The sequence below is a fragment of the Corvus kubaryi genome, unplaced genomic scaffold (genome assembly GCF_017639235.1).
Source record: "Corvus kubaryi isolate FWS band 111438036 unplaced genomic scaffold, C.kubaryi_AGA036_p1.0 133, whole genome shotgun sequence".
In the NCBI taxonomy this organism is placed as follows: Eukaryota; Metazoa; Chordata; class Aves; order Passeriformes; family Corvidae; genus Corvus; species Corvus kubaryi.
The window spans coordinates 34,747,801-34,767,088 of record NW_024580667.1 but is presented as its reverse complement, the minus strand read 5'-3'; the positions used below and the strand labels follow the sequence as shown (position 1 = coordinate 34,767,088).

At 56.0% G+C, this 19,288-nt stretch overlaps 1 protein-coding gene and 1 long non-coding RNA gene across 3 annotated transcripts in view; both read right to left on the bottom strand.

The window, feature by feature from the left end:
* The window catches only part of LOC121671419, a 79,592-nt gene extending 76,944 nt beyond the window's left edge, over positions 1 to 2,648 (bottom strand). For both annotated transcript variants that reach the window (XR_006018517.1, XR_006018516.1), the window contains exon 1: positions 2,551 to 2,648. This is a non-coding gene — a long non-coding RNA (uncharacterized LOC121671419). The remainder of the gene's footprint in view (positions 1 to 2,550) is intronic.
* A 7,435-nt stretch (positions 2,649 to 10,083) lies between these two features.
* ZIC5 (Zic family member 5) lies at positions 10,084 to 16,828 on the bottom strand. Its single transcript, XM_042042991.1, is given in 4 exon segments — positions 10,084 to 10,896; positions 15,448 to 16,336; positions 16,339 to 16,396; positions 16,398 to 16,828. Coding segments are annotated over 4 exon segments (1,746 nt in total). The 5' UTR covers positions 16,742 to 16,828; the 3' UTR covers positions 10,084 to 10,441.
* Between the last annotated feature and the right edge of the window lie 2,460 nt (positions 16,829 to 19,288).

Sequence of the window (19,288 nt, the reverse complement as noted above, 5' to 3'; positions counted from 1 at the left end):
GGACGGTACAGGTTTTCTCCCTCACATGAAACGCTTTTTTCTTTTTAGCGTTTAGGGTTTATGCTCTGTCCCTGTCTCCTGCCCGGCTAGAAGAGAGCTTGCCGCGCTGGGACTGCTCTCGGCCGCCACGCAACCTCCGCGTCCGCGCAGCCTCCCTTACCGCCTCCTCACTGCCATCGCGGGGAAACTCCCATTTATCCCAAACCCGACGACAAACCCGCCCCGCTCGGCTTCTCGGACGGTCGTTTTCGGACAGAAGAGATTGGATATGTTCGATGTTTAAGCGATTTAATATTAAAAATACGTAGCAATTAAAATCACGCCGCGTCCCGGCTGCTCCGCGCAAGTAAAGCGCCTCTCTCCTTTCCGACTCCCAGATGATATCTAGTGGGGGGTTTCCTGCTATTTGCTTGAATTTGGGAACCTCCGGCACTTGCACTAATCCCGAGCCGTGTTAGCGGGGGTGGGGGGAGAGGGGGTTAGCCCCCCGGCCGGCGTGTTTTATCACCCGTATCCGAGCGGCCTCGCAGCCGCCACGGAAGCCCTGCACGGCGGCCTCTGCCCTGCCAGCGCCACCAGCCCCCCCGCCTCGGCCCTTGCAGCCGGGGGACTCCGAGGCGTGCTCCCCTACGGCCCGGGCCAGGGCCGATGGAGACCCACCACGCCCGACGAGATGCCCGACTGCACGGTGAGGGGCGGCTCCGTCGCGGGTGACATCTGCACCCTTACACTTGTCTTGCCTCGGACCCGGGCTTTCACAACGTCGAGGATGGAAATTAAAGATCGCCCCATCCCCTCAGCCGGTAGGAGCCGACCCAGGCAAGTGCCGGCGGGGCTGTTCGTCCCGTTCACCTCGACGGATTTCCATGGGGAAGGACCGGGCCGACAACGGGACGAGAGAGCCCCTCTGCAGGTGAACTGGCGAAATGTGGGCAGCGCCTGAGGACCAAGAGTGTGGGTGTCATCAGAGCCGAACACGGTACTGTTCCCATGCAGGGGTACATACAGCCCGACCTGCCCCCTTTTTCTTTTTCCCTTGGGTCCCTGCCTCGGTGCCCACCCGCGACTGGCTGCGCGTGGGGCGCATAAGCCCGGGAGCTTGCGGGTATTCTTCAGCCTCTAACTGGACATCATCTCTCCTCCCCTCCCACCTTCGCGCTGGGAGGGAGTGAGGGAAGTGAGTGGGCGGCAGGCAGACACCCCAAAACAACCCCCACTCTCCAAACCCCAGCCCGCCTGGACAGCGTCTTTATGGGAGCCAGTACAGCCCGAAGAGTAGCCCGGGATCCCTGCCTCTCACCGCGCCGGCGGGCCCTGCACAGGGCCCGAACCGGGGTGCACAGCGATGCGGCCGCGGCAGCCTCTGCGGTGGGGGAAAGGTGCCGGGGCTGTCGCCTGGGGGCAGCCATGGGCGGCCCACGCGTGAAGCCGCCTCCCCGTGGGTGGCCGCGATGACCAAGTGCTGGCTGCGGGGAGAAGTGGAGGCCTGGCTGGTTACGAGTTTATGCTCCTCTCCTCCCGCCCCCAAGGTCCACCCGACGTCCGAGGCGGCTTTCCCGGCCCCTACCCACCCCCTTTCCTGCCCCGAAGCCCCCCAAGCGAAAGTCTCCTTGCTGCCCCCCCAGCGCTGAGCCCCGCTGGGTTCCCCCCAACACGCACGCCCACGCCCTGCCCGGCCGCGGGCAGCCGATTCGCAGCTGCAGCCCTTATTTCATGCCCTTCAAGGCACCGAGCCGTTCCCTTTTGTCCTGGCTGCGGATGACCCATTTCCTCCCTTTCCCCCCCTCTTCGGCCCCGGCCTTCGTCCCACCCTCCCGTCCCTCCGCTCTTCTCCCCGCCGCACTCCCCGGGAGCCGCCGCCGCACCGCGCCCGGCTGCGAGCAGCGGGGCCGACGGCCCGAGGAGGGGGAGACACGGAGACGGGGAACCGGTGCCTCGTCCGCGCCGTGTTTGTTTTGCTTTCCCCCCTGAACACTAGATTAAGACGTGAAGATTACACTTTTATTGTGGCGGCCGAATAATACCACGAGTCAACACACACAGCAAACAAAAGTGCTTGTAGTACGTGGCCAACCCCGCTGGGAACCGGGCTGCGGGCTGCTGCAAAAATCAAGCTCTTCAGTGCTAATTACAAATAAATGATGATGTGCTCACTAAGTAATTGATTTAATGAAGTTCCTATGAAACTATTAAAACCGGGTAGAGGTCAGGCTGGAGACGCCCCAGAGCGCCCATTGTGGGATGTTTAACTCCGCCAATCTCCTCGGAAAGACATCGGGGCTAATAGGTGAAGTCACAGCTGGGTCGGGCTGACTTTTGCAGCACCGGCACTGGCCTCCCCAATCTCGCCTAGCGGCCCGCACCGCAAGTTCGGGGAAGCAAGACCCCCTGGCACACCCCCGGCCCACTGTTCCCACCCTCACCCTCCCCTCTCGCATCCCCTCTCCGGGGGGCGGCTGCTCGCCTCCTCCCCCCTCAGCGCGGAGACCCCTGGCGCGGCTTCCCCGGGGTGCCCATGCCCGTCCCGTCGGGGCTGCGTTGGGTACTCACTCGCTCGGCCCGGCCGCCTCGCTTGCACCTCAACCAGGCGCCTCCGCGGCTCTCCCCAGCCTAATTAAACAGGGGAGAAGTGGAGCTCTGAACTTGTGTCTACCACTACAGGACGGCTGTAATTCCACCCCCCCATCGGGCCCGAACCCCCCCACTCCCCCCGCATACTCAGACACACACACACTTCTTGAAGAAACTTAAGCTAGGATGCCAGGTAGGGTGCTTGGGAGATTTTGGCAAGGTGCCTGGAAGGGGATGTGTGCCCATTTTTCCTTGAAGGGTTTTCTTGTTTGAAAGGCCATTTGGAGCGCTTTAGACGGGTGAAAGGAAGAGGAGGAGGAGAGGGGGAACATAGAGATTGAAAAAAAAAAAAGTAGAAGACGAACAGAATCTGGCTATTGGGTTTCCCAAGATTCACGCTTGGCTTTCCCCTCCTCACCACTCGGGTGGGACAGAACTGAGGTGAATCATTCCCCCTCCCCCGCCCCCATCCAATTAGGGGGTCCCCTAACCCGACCTCAGCTCTGAGTGCACTTTGGGACAGGGGGTCCCTGCTGACCCCGGGAGGAACGGGGGCACACACCCCCCACACCTGCAAAGGATCCCTCTGCGCCCCCTTGCTTTCAACACCCGGTGCCTTTGGCAGGTTGAAAAGGAGTCGTAGAGAAAAGCGGAGCCGCCCCCCAATTTGCGCCCCCGCTGTTGGTATTTGCTGAGCGCGAAGACGATGCCCCCCACGGGCAAAGCCCCTCTCGGCCTCCAACGCTTTCAGGGAGGGAGGGACGAGGTGCCCCATCAGGGTTCGAGGAGCCCCCACGACGGCCGGAGCAGGGGCACAGGGATGGGGCCCGGGAACGGCTTCTCCCCGAAATGCGGGGTGCCTCGGTGCTCCCCGCGGAGGGGAGAGAGAGGAGTCCCTAAGTACGAGAAGGTAAACGCAGGGCGAGACGTCCCGCCGGATGTCCCCAAGATTGTGTGTTCTCCCCACTCCCGTGGCTGCCGGGGGCTCTGCCCTTGCCCACCCCGCTGCCTGCTGCACACCGGGGGCTGCCTTACTCTGAGGGTCGGCCTCATTTACGGGGCCCGCAAAGGGCAGCCCCAGCAGCTGCCGGCATGCGGCCGGGGTACAGCCGGAAATGTGCACAGGCACACGCCGCGGCTCCCCACTCAGCCACGCGTGGGCTCCCGCACGGGGCTGCCGCGGGAGCTGAGGCAGTTCCCTTGCTGGATTTTGGGGAGGGCTGTTTGATGCGTGTTTTCTTTCTTTCTTTCTTTTTTTTTTTTTTTTTTTGTGGAAAACGATTAATTTGAAACAAATTAAGCTCGCCAGCCTCTTGTTTGCCAAACAGGCTGTTGGCAATGTGCAAACAGGCTTTCACCCCGGCGCCGTGCCCCCACTCCGCTCCCTGCTGCCCTGCTCCAGCCTTGGCCGCACACCCTCCTCCTCCTCCTCCTGCCCCTGCCCCGCCGCGCCCCCCCCCCCCCCCGCCCCCCCCCCCCCAGCCCTACAATACCGCTTGATTACTATCTCCCCGTTTGCCCTTAATGCACGATCCGGGTTTCTCTTCAGCCTCGAAATAAGAAGTGACACATGCACCACTAAACCAACGTGTGGGGAAAGCCCGCGGTTGAGAGGGGCTATTGACGGGAGCGCTGCAAAGAGACAAAGCTGGGGGCTAGTGGAATCAGATGCAGCCCTTAATTAACACCATCTTAAATAGTCCAACAGGCACTGAAGACAAAGTTGAAGAAAGACTTTAAGGCTGAGTGCCCCTCAACAAGTTCTTTTTATTTCCTCGTGTCATTCAATATTTAATGCACTGTGCTTGTAATGCTACTACTGGTGCTCCTTTCTCAGCAAGTACATTATTTTTTCACGGTGCCCATGGCCAGGGAAAACCCTTTAGGCAAAGAAAATCAAAATGTTTGTTGTTTTGGATGACTTATAACTCTTGTTTAACACAAGCACTTTCAAGAAAGTATAACAGGCGCAGCCTCTAAAGCAAACAACGAAATCCTTGTGACAGAGTCGGACACAAAAAGCACATTGTGTTATGGACTATCCCTTTTCTCTCCTGCTAGATGGGTGCCTGTCTGAGGCTGAACACCACGATGCCATTTTACTTTTGAACTATTGTTTTTGAGTTATGCCATGTGGTCAAAAGGAGAAGAAGGGAGGTTGTTTCCAAGCTCATAAGACAAACGAGTTGCCTTTCATTGAACTACCCCAGAGCTCCTTTAAAATGAGGTTTAAATGTCACCTCCATGTTTTTAATGGACACAGGGCTTCAGGGGCGACCCTTCAAAGCGCCTTCGTAATAAACGACCCTTATTAAATATGTCTCTGCCTGGGAAAATCACTTGGCGGAGGAGAAAAAAGGGGGAGCGACGGTGGGGGAAGGAGAGACACGGTGCTGCCGGAGGAGCTCCGCCGCCCCCCTGCTCCCGCCGGGGCCAGGACGGAGCGGAGGACGATCCCGCTCTGGGTGCCTGCCGCCGGGAGGGACGGGCCGGGGGGGAGAGGGCGGGGGCTGGGGGGTGTTGCTACACGGATACACTCGCCTCCCCCCCTCGTCCCAAACCCCCTTTTCTCCCTCTGCCCCCCTCCGCCCCCCAAAATAAGAGGCTGAGTGAAAGGTTGGGGTGTTTTCCTCCTGACTTCTTTTTGTCCTTAGAAGAGCGGCGTCTGCGAGTCTGAGCTGCGAAGTTACTGATTTGCAGGCTGCATGTTAAGGCAGCCCATGTAAGTAATTTCTGCGGGCATCCCGGCAAAGGAGAACAAATCGTTGACAAAGGCGAGCCCTTTCAATTCAGCAGCGTCGTTAGGGAAACCAAAAAGTATTCTTCCTATAATAAGTTCCACTTCAAAGGATTTCTCATTCAACGGTGACTGCTTCGCACTTTTATTAAGTCCGGGCTTTTTCACTTGGCGGAATCATCTGTTTGGTTATTTTTCATCGTGTTTATTTTTCACCATTCACACAGTACTTGTATTAAATAAACAAAGAACAATCGCTCTGCAAATAAAAGTACTTAGGTGGGAAAAAAAAAGAGGGAGGCAGAAGAGGAGAAGAGCTGGAGATGAAGCTTCTTCCTCACTTATTTGTTTATCTGCTGAAGTTGGGGAGGGGGGGGTCCTTTAAAAAAGGGGAGGGGAAGGGTCGTTGGGAGAGAGGCCAAAAAATATGAGACGTTCTGATGAAGTGAAAATTGACTGCGCTAACACGGCATGAAACTAAAGGTCAATGCAACTGTATCTTAATAGAGTGTCTCGAATCGAGGTGGACTATTTTAAATGCAGCTTGCTTTTGCTGTGCTCATTGCCATAGCAATCCTAACGCTCCATGTTGATGTACCATAAAAGCAGTAGTTTGAATTTCAAAGGACCTGCCTTTGAACTTCTCCCTGCCTGATTAGGCACTTGCGTGGTGTGTGTGTGAATGCGGGAGCGTGGTTGTGTGTGCTGACGGTGCGCGGGATGCGGGGGGGAGCGGTGGCAGCGCCCCGCCGGCGTTTGGGTGTCCGAGGCAGGGGGGAGCGTGTGTGTCCGTGTGTGAGTGCGAGTGTGTACTCCAGCACACTCCCTGATCCATCCTCGTCTGCTCTACCTGAAAATATTTTTCCGGGGTGATGGAGGGGGAAGGGGCATGGGGGGAAGTGTGTGACAGTCCATCCTTTCCAGCACTTCACAACTCCCTGGCGACATCCCTAGAAGCACGAAACACGCGGAGAAAACCCCTGAAAGTCCTTGGTTCTCCCCATCACCCATCCTTTGCCAAACAAAGCAGCTGCCTATCCCGGCTGCCCTGCGTCCGACACCCTGCCCGTGGCGGGTGCGTTGGGGGGCGCAGCCCCACGACTCTCCGTCGAGAACTCCCCCGCTTATCCATATCCACAGCCCCCCTCCCCGCAATGCCATTTCCCACACTCCCGAAATTTCTTAGTCCCTTCAAACTTCGCTACCGCCGCTCTCGCCCTTAAAGGGCCGAGAGCCAGCAATAGTGTGTGGCGAGATGTCTCCCAGCCGCGACTACAAAGCTAGATGATTTAAACACTGTTTGCTAGGACCACGTTTCGCCTACGAAAAGATGAAGTCTTTGATGATGGCCAACTCGGTGTCAATAAGTGGCTTTCTTTGAGCCATATTCAGATGGGAACGTCTTGCTTGCCAATTGCCATAGAAATCCTAACACACCATGAAGATTGTCCAAGCGCCAAGCCTTCCGTTCTGGGCTAAATTACTTTGAAGTGGGGCAGGACGTGCACTGGTCAATGTTAACTCTATAGGGCGGGCAGGGAACACTAGGAGAGGGAGGTTGGAGCGGGGGGAAGCAGAAAATAAGAAGGGGAAACTTGTTTTAGACACTCTATACAAGGTTCTGCTCATTGTCAGATATCTTTTATCTTTTATATTTCCCATGAATGATTCATGTCTCGGTGGCTTTGTGTCGCCCTCCCTTTCACAAGAAACTTCATTAGGGAGCTATAAGTTTTCCCATTGATTGGAGCCCTCATTTATGAGTGTTTTTCTGCTTCGTATGTTGGTTATTGTCATTCCGCTTGAAACAACTCTTTGCAACCTGTTTCACCTTTACCACATTTAACAAAACTGACTTAAAAAACACTCTAACCTTTTGGTGAAACTGTTCTTGACATTTTGACCAGTCATTTTTGAGCACTGGTAAATTACAGGGCGGGGGGCGCAGTCACTCTGGGTTAGTTTTATTTAATTAATTTTGTTTAAAAAGAAAATTAAAAGGGGAAATAATCCTGGAGGATGCTGACACACGATTTCGTCCGGATTTTTTCACGGGTTTTACTCAGTTTTCCTCTCTCGAAACGAGAGACCTGTCCTTACTCAGCTCCTGAAAAATTCGGGGTTTTTCTTCTCCTTCATTCCAGTGATTTCCTAGCGTTATTTCTTGTCTGACTTCACTCTGTGTTTCAGAATCATCTTCTGGCATACGGTTTCGCTCCTATGGCTACCACCGAAGAGTAGTGCTGTTTAACTCACGAGTATCCTCAAGAGAATACTGCCAGGAAGATCTTTCTTTTTTCTTTTTTTTTTTTTCTCCGACAGAAATAAACATTTTAATTGATTTGATTTGATACTCTGATTAGCTATCCTTGAGAGAGATGAAGAATGTCATGTGTATAAATGTCTGACCTGTGCCTGTGTCTTATCTCTGTCAGTCTGTCCCTCCCTCTCTTCCCCCTGTGCACGGGATGCCAGCAGCAGAGCACCCAACTGCTCCATCATGACCAGGCTCCCCCCGACCCTCTGCCCGCCCCTGCCCTTAGCCCCGCTCACGGGCAAACACCCAGGAGTAAGGCCCGCAGCCTCGGGGGAGGCAGGGGCGGCTCGGCCCTGAGTCCCTCCTCTGCCTGGCTGCAAACCCAAACGTAAATCCGAAGGAGAACCCTATTTACTCACACGTTTCGCTGGGCAAAGCGGAGTATCTCAGCCTTTCCCAAAACCTCACGGTGCTGCTCCTGCCGAGCTGTGAGGCTGTGGCTGTATCTGAATCTACCTGCTGAGCCTCGGGGGGAAAAGGGGATGTTTTGGTCTGTTTCTGCCCTTCGTATGTTAGTAAGGCACATGCAATACATAGGAATAATATTTTTATTCATTTGCATGATCTTTTTTTTTTTTCTTTTAATGGGGTTTACAGAGATGAAAAGTTTTAAATTAGCATTTTTTTATTATTATTTAGGAGGTATCATGTGTCATAAAACTGTTGGGCAAGTGTGTGACCCTACGTGTAGCAAATACATAAAAATAGTGATATATCCCCCCGAGCCATAGTTTATAAACCCTGCCATGTCGTAATGTATAGTGCAATCTGTTGTTGAAAAAAATGCATAAATTAAAAAGTTCGTTTATAAATCAGCACCAATATATCTCTAATAAGATTACATTACATAAATATTTTTTTTAAAAGTCCATACCTTACTTTATTTTTTTCTATTTATTCAAATGGGCTTTGGAAAACGAATAAAAAGCAAATCGAATGAACTTTAAAAAATTATTTCCTATTCAAGTTTTCTGTTTGTTTTCAAAGTAACGCCTGCTTCTTTAGATCCAAAACAACAATATGAAGACAACGTTTAAAGGCTTCCAGAGTGACAGCACCATGCACTGTACTAATAATATAATATCTCTATGAACTATACATATATATATATATTATCAGCACCAACACACCGCACGGAGGACATGCAGGAAGAGTCTGTTTCACATTACATCGTTCATTCAAGTAAGCTGAAAAATATAATGGTTTTTTTTTTGTTTTGGTTTTTTTTTTTTTTGTACAAACCACATCATCATAAACAACAATCTATCACCAAAATTAATAAGAGAATTCTTTGGTGTGCTCTGTACTGTTTCAGGGGAGTCAAAAAAAAAAAAAAAAGAAAAACAAAAGGGTGATGTCAGAAAATAAATTAATTCGACTGTACAAAATAATCGCGTTCACATCCACGTTATTAACAATGACAAGACGACATCCACCATTCACGGCACAAAAACCACATTTCCACAAGCCCTGGGGGAGGGGAGGGCGGCTGCCGCTTCTTCTCTCAGGGTCTCTGAGGGGGAATTAGTGCTCTTTACTTCATTTGCGCCCTGCTCCTGACGCAAGGGCGCTAGGCTGGGGTGTCCCCCGCGCCTCGCAGCCCCTCGGCTGCAGGGCTGGGCTGTTGGGGGGTTTGGGGAGGTTGGCACCCCGACACTAGCCTGCGTCCCCACCCCTCGCTTCCTTCCCAGCAGCTCTGGTCCCCACCTCCCAGGTGACTCTGCCGGGCCACTTCAGGGGGATGAGTGAAAAGCACGCAGGCATCAGCTCGGTTGGAGAGATGAAATAGTGTACATAAATATAATAATAAAAAGATAATCCCTCTATGCCTGCCCCCTACTCCGGGACTCGTCAGGCCCAGGGGGCTGCTCCCCCTCCCAACCCCCCGAGGGGCTGGAGGGAGCATGAGGCAAAGTCTTGGTCTGAGAGATGAACTTTAAAAAAAATAATAATCAGAGTAATAATAACACCAACCCCAAGGAAAGGAAAATTCGCAGAGTTTTCATGTGAGTTTTTTAGGGGAAAAAAATCAAAAATGTATCACAGTATCACAGTTGTCAAATAGCAGCGTGTTTCTTTTATTCTCTGGCTACATTTTAGGAGCCATACATCTACAAACCGTGGAGAAGTGAAAAAGGAGTTCTGCATCTTTTGTCTTTCCTTTCGTAAATCGTTTGCACAATGTTACGGCTAAGGTTGAAAGAAAGGCTGGGGAGAAAATGACGGGTGCAGGTGGGACCCCTCGACTCGGGAGAGAAACCATCAATTACAGAGGAGCTGAACTGCGAGAGGGGTGGGGAAATGCTTTTATTTTATTTTATTTTAAGGGATGCGCAATCTGTCCTTGACTGGCCGGAGCTTCAGCAGGTGCTGCTTTACAGTCAGGAGGCTGCTGCTGACCTGGGGCTTTATCCAGGCTAAAGAGGAGGCGCTGGGGTGGCAGCTAAGGTACTTGAGTTCTGCCCGCTCGCAGCCTTCTCCAGCTAACTCTTGTTAAAGAAATGGGCATGGGCAGAGTGGAAGACGAGCATCTCCCTTGGCACCGTCCCCCTGCAAAATTGTGCGGCTCGGGTGACTGGGACGGCCCAGCCTGGCGTTATTAATGCTTTTTCTTACCAAAAAAAAAAGGTCCGAGTCTCTTTAATTAAATTAGTTACTGTACAAACACCATAGGGTTTCGTACATGGAATAAATAGCGCGAGTCAAACCTGATGGCACTTCCACGGCAGCCCCCCGTGCCAGGTGGCTGCCGCTGTGGCCCGGGCCAGTGCAGTGGGGCCGGGGCCACCGGCAGCTTGGCATGGCTCGGCACGGCCCTAGGGAGCAGTTCTGCCTCCCGAGGTCCTGTGGGGCTCGTCCTCCTCGGATGCCGGGGAGGTGTCGCGGCTGGAGGGGGTGCGGGGCCGGCGGGGAGCCCCCCCGGCCTGGCAGACGTACCACTCGCTGAGGTTGGTGACCGGCGGGGAGAGGGCGGCGGCGCGGCCGCGGGGCGGCTCGGCGGCCGGGTCGGCCTCGGGGGGCAGCGGGCCGTCGGGGGGCCCCGCCGCCGCGTAGCCCTGGGAGCCTGGCGGCGGGGAGAGCGGCGGGGACTTGCAGTGGATCTTCATGTGCTTCCGCAGGGAGCTGGGGTGGGTGTAGGACTTGTCGCAGCCGCGGATCTTGCAGTAGTAGGGCTTGTCCGAGGTGTGGACGTGGGAATGCTTCTTGCGGTCGCTGCTGTTGGCGAACTTCCTCTCGCAGCCGTCGAACTCGCACTTGAAGGGCTTCTCCCCTGCGGAGACACAGCAACGGCACCGTTACCGGCCCTGCCCGCAGCCCGCCCGCCGCATCGCAGCCCCTCCGCAGCGCGGCCTCCGGGGGTGAGCGGCAAGGGTGAAGCTTCCTCTTCCCTCCTTTTCCTCCCCTTTCCCTTTTTTCCTCCCCCTTCACGACAGTCGTGACATGCCCGAGGTTTCCGCCTTTTTCCCCATGTTTTGCTGCCTGTCACACGTCGCTGGCAGCCCTCAGGCCCGGAGTCCCGGGCTGGCGGCGGCAGGGCCCCCTCGGCCTTGTTTGCCCTCTGCGGCGCTCCCCTCGCACACGAGAAACCTTCATTACCGCTCTAATGACCGAGCCCAAACAAAACCTCTCAATGCCTTTGCCTGCGAGGGCTGGCGTTTGCCGGCAGCCCGGCTCGCCTGGCACATCTCCTGCGTAATCCTTTCCCAGTGGGCACTGCGCTGGGGGAATAATTAGTTTGGGGGAAATAAAAGTAACACCTGTTTAAGCATCCCGATACAAAGAGGGAGCACCCCGCAGCCCGGACTGGGAACCTGCAAGCTGCGGGGACCAGCCCAGACGCCGGAGACGAGGGTAGAAGACTGCTGTTACCGTAGCTGGTTACCCTGGGCAAGTTTGGGTCTGAATGTGTGCGGATGATCTACTTTAAGAGTTTTTACGCATTACTTAACAGTCAAAGGGGTTGTGAAAATCAGCCCGGGGCGGTTAGCCTGGCGTACCTTTCTCACGCACTCTCGTCTCATGTAGCATACCCTGGAATACATATGTTCTGGTACGTATAGCCGTGTCCTTCCCCATAGTTCCCGGACCGACCCTTCCCCATAGTTCCCGAATAGAGCTGGGCAAATGCCTATTACTGAGACACCAGAGGAAAAAGAAAAAGTGCCAGATCCCTGTACTGAAGCTTCTTACAGCAAGTTTTTCTTCCTCTATCATGCTACACGTGAGTCCAGCACAGGCAGACCTGCACTGATAATCTTCGTCATGACTATTGCGACCCTTGAGTCGGTTAAGACATGGCTGATGCATATTTTCAGATCTGTTTTGCTCTGAGGGCTCAGAAATAACAACCCAGCAGCTCTCTCGGTGGACATTTTCTCCTTATTGCCAAGCAATTTTTACTGCTCCTCCTGTTTGGAAGATTGTATCGCGTTTATTATTTAACAAAATAATAATGGAAATTAGAAAATTATTTTTATTTTTAGAAGCAATTTCTTGGCTGTTACTATAGAAACATACACCTCCATAGCCTATTTATGCATCAATTTGTTCAATTAAAATCGGCTCCCCACCACCAAAGTGGTAGCACAAGAAAGTGCAAGTTTATCTTTAAAAAAAAAAAGTGTGGGGAGAAAAAAATTAAAATTAAAATTGTGCCTCGTGGGGTTTAAGTGCATGAAAACCTCTGCATCCCCCCGAGACAAGTTTCCGGTCACTTCGTTTGTTCATTAATTACTATTATTTCTTCCGGGAAAACAAAGCGAATCTACTGGAGGTTTTGCGCAGTTTCTATCTGTGTTACCCCAAGAATGAAGGTTCACACATTCTGTTGCTGGCCGTGACCTGCAGAGCCCACAGAGTCCGAAGCGCAGCCCCCTGAGAAATGCTCCGACCAGCTGGACCAAACCTCGTCCACTCTGTCGGGATTTTAGGGAAGTGTCTTTCCACTTGGGTTCACGCGCGGACACCCTCGCCACACTCCAGATCGCGAAGATAAAATTCCCCATAAATCCAGGAGCGGGGAAGGTCCCGGTGTGTCCCCGTTATGCTGACGAGGGCACCACGTCAGAGTTTAACCATTTGTAGGTGGTTTCAACCCACGGAAGGGGGCGAGATGCCGGCCGTCGTCCCCTAACTCCTCCCGGCAGTAGCAGTGCCGGGGGCGGGGAGGGGCACAGATGGGGCTTGGGGTCACTTTTTTTGGAGGGTCTGGGAATCGTTGGAAGGAAGCCTGACCGTCCTGAACATCGTCTTTGGCGAGAGGACAGCAAAATTGCGGGAGGGATGGGGTCCCTATTCCCGCTAGAATGCACCCGGTGTGGGAACGAACAGTGATTTGTCCCCAAAATGGAGCAGTAGCTGCAGAGAGTGGTATGCAGCCCCCGGGGTGATGCTTTTGAGGAAAAAGAAAAAAAAAAAAAAAAAAAAAAAGAAAAAGGAGGAAAACCCCAAACAACAAATGCCTCCTGAGTTATTGAAATACTCTTCTTCTTGCAGGATTACCAGAAACACGCAAAATCGCCTAATGATACAATTACGGTATTATTATTCCACACACACACACACACACACCCCCATGCCAAATGCCCATAATAGACGAATAGTTTGCAAATCTCCCCTCCTCCCAGGCTACACATGACTAAAATAAATCTGAGGCGGCAAAATTACAGTAATTAATCCGATAGGAAGGAGCAGAAAGTTTGGGATCCCTTGTTCACTCAAGTGCGTGGTGGGGGAATGAGTAGGGAAAGACTCCTATCCCCTTTGTCCTCCCATGGGCCGACCTGTCATTCGAGGTGGGCTATTGCCCCCCACCCCGACCCCCGAGGGCTGCTTTGTTGCAACGACCCCTTCTGCGTGGATACAGCCTTTCCCTGTGGGCTCACGCACGGACACCCTCCCGGGGACTATGGGTAGCCCCAAGCTGAAAACTTCTCCAAATATCCCTTGCAAGAAGCCACGTCCCACGAATTGCCTCGGGGCAATGCTCGACCTCATCTTAGAGCTGCAAACTGTGCCTGATCCGTATTTGGGTTTTGGTGGGGCTCTTTTTCCCGCTGAATCTCTCTGCCTCCTCATAAGCCTCTCCCGGACTCCTTCCCACCTCCCTCCCGCCTGCACCTTGCAGCTGAGATGGGTAAGGAGTTGAGGAGCCCAGAGAAGTCCGCGGTGAAGTTTTGTTTTTCAAGCCAAGGCAGGTGGAGAAGGCTGTAGATGACAAAACCACGGGCCTCCAGCTAACTCATTCAGCGGTATCATTAACACAACAACAACAACAACAAAAAGTGTCAGACCTTCCGCCCCCCTCCCCCCTGGAGAAATTCCCCCCCCCCACTATCCCCGGCTCAGGGTGTAGAGCACTGGGCACCCTCAGGGCTCCGCTGCTGCATATGGGCTCATGCCTGACATATTCTGGAGATAAAAATCTATAATCCTTTCAGCCATGGGCCATTTGGTTTTACATCGGAACAACACGTTGTACGGTCGCCGCTTTTCTCTTCCCGAGCAGCACACAATAAATCAAGAAAGCAATTACGGCAACTCCACTTCCTTAAGTATCCTCCAAGGAATAATATTTGTCTGCCACTATAAATCCCGGCTTCGTTCGTTTTCGGCAGAGTTTTACACCCAGATGGAAATGCGTATTTCAGGAGTGGCGAGGAATGAGGAGAAAGTGGGGAGAAAACCCAAACCACCACCACCACCAAAAAAAAAAAAAAAAAAAAAGAAGAAACAACAACAACAAAGTAAAAGGAAATATTCAAGGGCTCAAACACACCCCAAGCCCTTCCAGGGGTCCCCGCCTGTCCCCCGGGGCATTTCCCGGTGCCGCTCCCTCCTCCCGTACCCCGCCGAGCAGTCGGGGCGACTTTGAAGTTTCCTTCTCAGATCCACAAAGAGAGGGAAGCGTCCTCCGGTGGGAGCCTTCCCCTGCCTCGCTCCCTGCTCTCCGACTCCGCGGTACTGCCGCAGGCGGGAGCAGCCCAGGCGGCACCAGCAGCCTCGGGACCGGCGTCAGTACGGGCAGCCCCGGCAGTGCCCTCAGCATCCCCGGTAGTTCCGCAATATCGGTAGCCCAGGCGGGGGGGTACACCCGGCAGTATCGTTGGTCCCGGTAGTAGGGACAGTCTCGGAACGCGGGTAGCCCCAGGAGCGCCGGTCACAGGGGCAGCCCGATAGTCCGGTAGTACCGGCAGACCCGAGCACCGCCACCGCCGCCCGCAGCGCAGGGGAACTGCGCCCCCAAGAGCCCCCGCGGCCCCATCTCCGTCGGGCCAAGCGTCACCCGCCCGGCTCCGTCCCCGCCGACAGAAGCGGCAGGAAAAGCAGAACCGCCGTCCTTCGGCGTGGCGGGGGGGAAGTGGCAAAGCGCAGCGCTTCCCAGACGTGGGGTGAGCCCCCAGGGCGCCCCGGACAAGGGCGGTGGGAGTAGGGACGGGCGGGTGCTCATCCTCTCCTCGCTCTTCCGCAGGGGCTGCTGCTCATCTTCCCCCGGCTCTGCGTTATTTATTAATCGGTGTATTTATCCGGTGGTGCCGGGATGTGGGGAGGTGGGTAGCGGAGGGGGTGGGGGTGGGGAGGGAGCTGCCCAAGATGAGGGGGGGTTGGAGAGGGGGGACGGGACACGTGTGTGCAGGGCAGAGGGGCCGGGTGCGTGTACGTAGCTGTGTGTGCGTGGCCCGTGTGCTGCCGAATTACTTATTCATGAAAAAGTCACATGTCCGGCGGTGCGTAGGAGAGGAGGAAAAGAGGAGGAAAAGGAAAAAAAGAAAAAAAAAAAGAAGGAAACCCTTGCGGGGGAGGGAGGGGGGGAACAACCCACCTGTATGAGTTCGTTTGTGGATCTTGAGGTTTTCCGAGCGAGCGAAGACCTTCCCGCAGCCGGGGAAGGGGCAAGGGAAGGGTTTCTCTCCCGTGTGCACTCGGATGTGGTTGATGAGTTTGTATTTCGCTTTGAAGGGCTTGCCTTCGCGGGGACACTCCTCCCAGTAGCACACGTGGCTGCTCTGCTCGGGCCCACCGACGTGCTCCACGGTGACATGGCTCACCAGCTCCTGCATCGTGCTGAAAGTTTTGGAGCAAGGCTTCCTACCGCCCGATGGCGGCGGCGGAGGTGGAGGAGGCGGCTCCCGGTCGATCCACTTACAGATCAGCTCTTGCTTGATGGGCTGTCGCATGTACCGGAGGAAGGCCCCAGCCGCCGCCGCCGCCGCGGCCCCGACGTGGGCATGGTGGTGATGGTGGTGATGATGGTGGTGGTGGGGATGGGGGTGGTGCGGGTGCCCGTGGCCGGCCGCCGCCAGGTTGAGGTTGACGGAGCCGTAGCCTTGCAAAGCCGAGGAGGAGGAGGCGGCGGCGGCCCCGTAGTGCGCCTCGGCGCGCCCGTAGAGCTCCCCGGCGGCGGCCGCCAGCCCCAGGCGCATCTGCCCGTTGAGCGGCGGGTGGCGGCCGGCGGGCGCGCCCTGCTCGCCGGGAGGCGGCGGCGGGAAGGCGGCGTGCGCCCCGTCGGTCGCGCCGTAGGTGCCGGCGGCCGAGATGAAGACGCCGTGAGGTGGCGGGTGCGGAAGGTGGGGGGAGCTGGCGGGCGGGTGCTGCTCGCCCAGCGCCCCATGCACGGCGGCGGCGGTGGCGGGCAGCTCCCGCCGCAGGAGGAAGTCCCGGCCCGCCGCCCCCCCCGACGGGTATCCCGGGAGGGCGGCGGCGGGCGGCGCGTAGGCGGCAGCGGTGGTGGCAGCGGCGGCGGTGGCGGCGGCGGCGGCGGTGGTGGTGGCGGCGGGCGCAGCGAAGGCGGCGGCGGCGGCGGTGAGCGCCTCGGGCGTGAGCTTGAGGGCGGCGGGCTGCGCCATGTGCTCGGGTCCGAGCGGCGTGAGGGCGCCGCCGGGGTCGCCGCCCGCGTCCCCGGGGTGGAGGTGGGCCGCGTGGTGGGGGTGGACGTGGTGGTTCCCCAGCCCCGGGAAGCCTGTCATGTTCTGGTGAGGATGGGGCTGAGCCGCTGCCAAATCCGCTAATCTCAGTGTCGGGTTCCTCTTGCTCAAAGGGGGCTCCATAACGACACAGCCAAGCCCATCTACGCTCGCTGTTGTTATTTTTTTCCCTTTACCCGCCTTTAAAAACATGTATATATTAAGCGGCTCTTTAACTTCTTTTGTCTGCGCTCCGAGCCCCGCGCATCCCTGGCCCCGCTCTGCCCGCCCGCGATTGGCAGAGCCCTCACCACACTCCGGCGGCGCGCTGGGGAATACGGCTCGGACACCGCGCCGGAGGGATTGGACGGATGGCGATGATTGGCAGCGGCCGGCGCCGCGCGATTGGCTCCCTTTCAGGCCGCCGGCGCAGCGGGGATCCGCCCCCGCCGCCCCCCCGGGCCCCCCCGCGCCGCCCCCCGAAGTTGCACTTGCAAAACTTCGCGCGGGGCCCGACGGGGCGCACCCGGCGCCTCCTCCGCCGCCCCCCGCCGGCAGCAGCGGGCAGCAGCGGGCAGCAGCGGGCAGCAGCTGCCTCCGCTCCCCAAGCACTGGACGGGGCGCCCTGCTCCGATGCTCCGCCGTGTTTTACGTTTGCGGGGCCGTGGGGTTTCTTTCCTCGCCTGGCGGCAGCCCACGCGCGCGGCTGCTGCCCGGCTCTGCGTTCGGCTTCCTTTCCTTTTTTCTTTTTTTGGAGGGCCACGTTCATTTATGGATGAGGCGGGAAAGCACTCCCTCATGCAACAACGTGTGCAACCCCACACCCACGCGAGGCCGAGGCTGTGTGTACTCATGCCCAAGGCAACACTAGGGGAAGGCGGCCAAAGTTTTCCTAAAAAGAAGACGGCGGGGGTTGGGATTCCTTTCCTTTAGAAAATAAACAAGTAAGCGGGGAGGGGAGGAGGAGGGGGGCAAGTGGCACATGTTAGAGCGAAGTTTCGGGAGCCTGCTCTCGCTGCTGCTTTGGAGCTTTCTCCTCCCGCAGCGGCTTCCCAGGGCATCCCATGGGAAGAGCCACCCCACATCCCTCGGGGGTCCGCCAGCCGTACTCCAGGCAGCTGCATCCACTTCAGCCCTAATTCAGCAACGGCGAAGTAGAGATGAAACCGCCGCAGTGATACTGGCTCCGAGCATAAATGCTCCTCGACTCTTTAGGATGTCGTAACTGGAGGGGGGCGATAGGCTGGGAAATGGGGGAGTCTCCCGCTGGTGGGTGCCCTCAGCTGCTGCCCTAGACGAAAAGGCAGGAAAAGTGGAAGCTCTCTTAAAAGGGGGCAGGAGTAGGGGACGGGCGGTGACAGCGATGGGACCGCCCCTGGGGTGCGGGGTGTGCGGGTCCTCGAAAGTGAAGCTCCTTGTGGAGCGCCGAAATTGGCCCTTCGGCGCAAAGGATGCTGCCCTTCGAGGGGGTTGACTAGTAAAGGCCGGGATTTCCCTGCAAGCCAAAAGGGGAAAGGAGCATTATCTTGACTTTTCTGTGGGAGGAGAAGTAGCTTTTATTGATATGTCATCTGCTTTCTTCAGGCTTTTGGTCCCCCTGGAAATGCCTTGAGCTCTCGCGCTCCTGGAAAGTGCAGGCAGGCTGGCTGCCCTTCGCTGCCTGCGGGGCAGCCAGGGACGCTTCTCCGCCTCTCTAGGAGAAGAAACGGGGTGGGGGATGCCAATGGACCCACACACACCTCCGGCTCTCCCCGGCCACCTAATCCCCTTGACGAAACTACGTCTGTGCGTCTTGGCCGCTTCCCTGTGCCAAGCCACGTTCAAAAGAAGCCCCGTGCTGCTCCGGCATTTCCTGGGCCAAGCTCCAGCCGCCCCCCCCTCCCCCCCCTACTCCTCCGTACCTCCCGCCGCTACTCACGCGGGGAAAACTCGCAGGATTTGGCCCACGGCTGCCAGAAGGGGGGTGAGAGGCTCTAGGGGGAGCTCAAGGGGGAGGAAGACACGCCGGTTCCCTCCCTTCTCTCGCCCCCCGGAGACGAGCCAATGCTCCCGGCCCGCGTGGCCGCGGTGGGGGTTTCAGTGATGCTGCAAGGCAAGGAACGGGAATAAATGATCCCTGGGTTTTAAAGCGGCTGCTCGATGGTTTTATTGCACAGTAAAAACTTCACGCGAACTAGCCATACGTCTCTACGGGTATTTATATACGTATATTTTCTGTACATTCATCCAAATTGTGCCCTCCCTCCTCCCCAAATTCTGGGTGTGTTGCTGGACCAAGGTCCAGAGATGGAATGGTGTGATGGGAGATGCTGTGGAGGGGAACAAGTATCATAGGTCCCTGGAACCTTCCACATGCCTCCTTGTCCCTCTCCTGTTAAACGCAGGTGATGTGTATCTGTCATCGATTTAATATGTCTTAATTCAAATATATACCCCGATCAATTTCTTTTTATGAGAGGCTATAAAACAATGAAAATATTTTATAGCTGGCTAATAGGCAGCTGACCTGTGACTGTGGGGAGGGAGGGGTTGATGGAGACTCACGTGGAAATTCGCTCATATTTTTAGGACTAGCTGCAATCGCCGGGAAGCGAAGGTGGCTGCCCGCGCAGGGACAATTTTGAACACTGCCAGCTCCAAAAGAGCCGTGAAGAATTTAAAGCCCATTAACTTACCGACACCAGCTCAGGCCCAGGCTGCCGCTGCCCTCTGGGGCTGCAGCAGAGGGAGGCGTGCTGTGCTACCCCCACGGCCCCCACC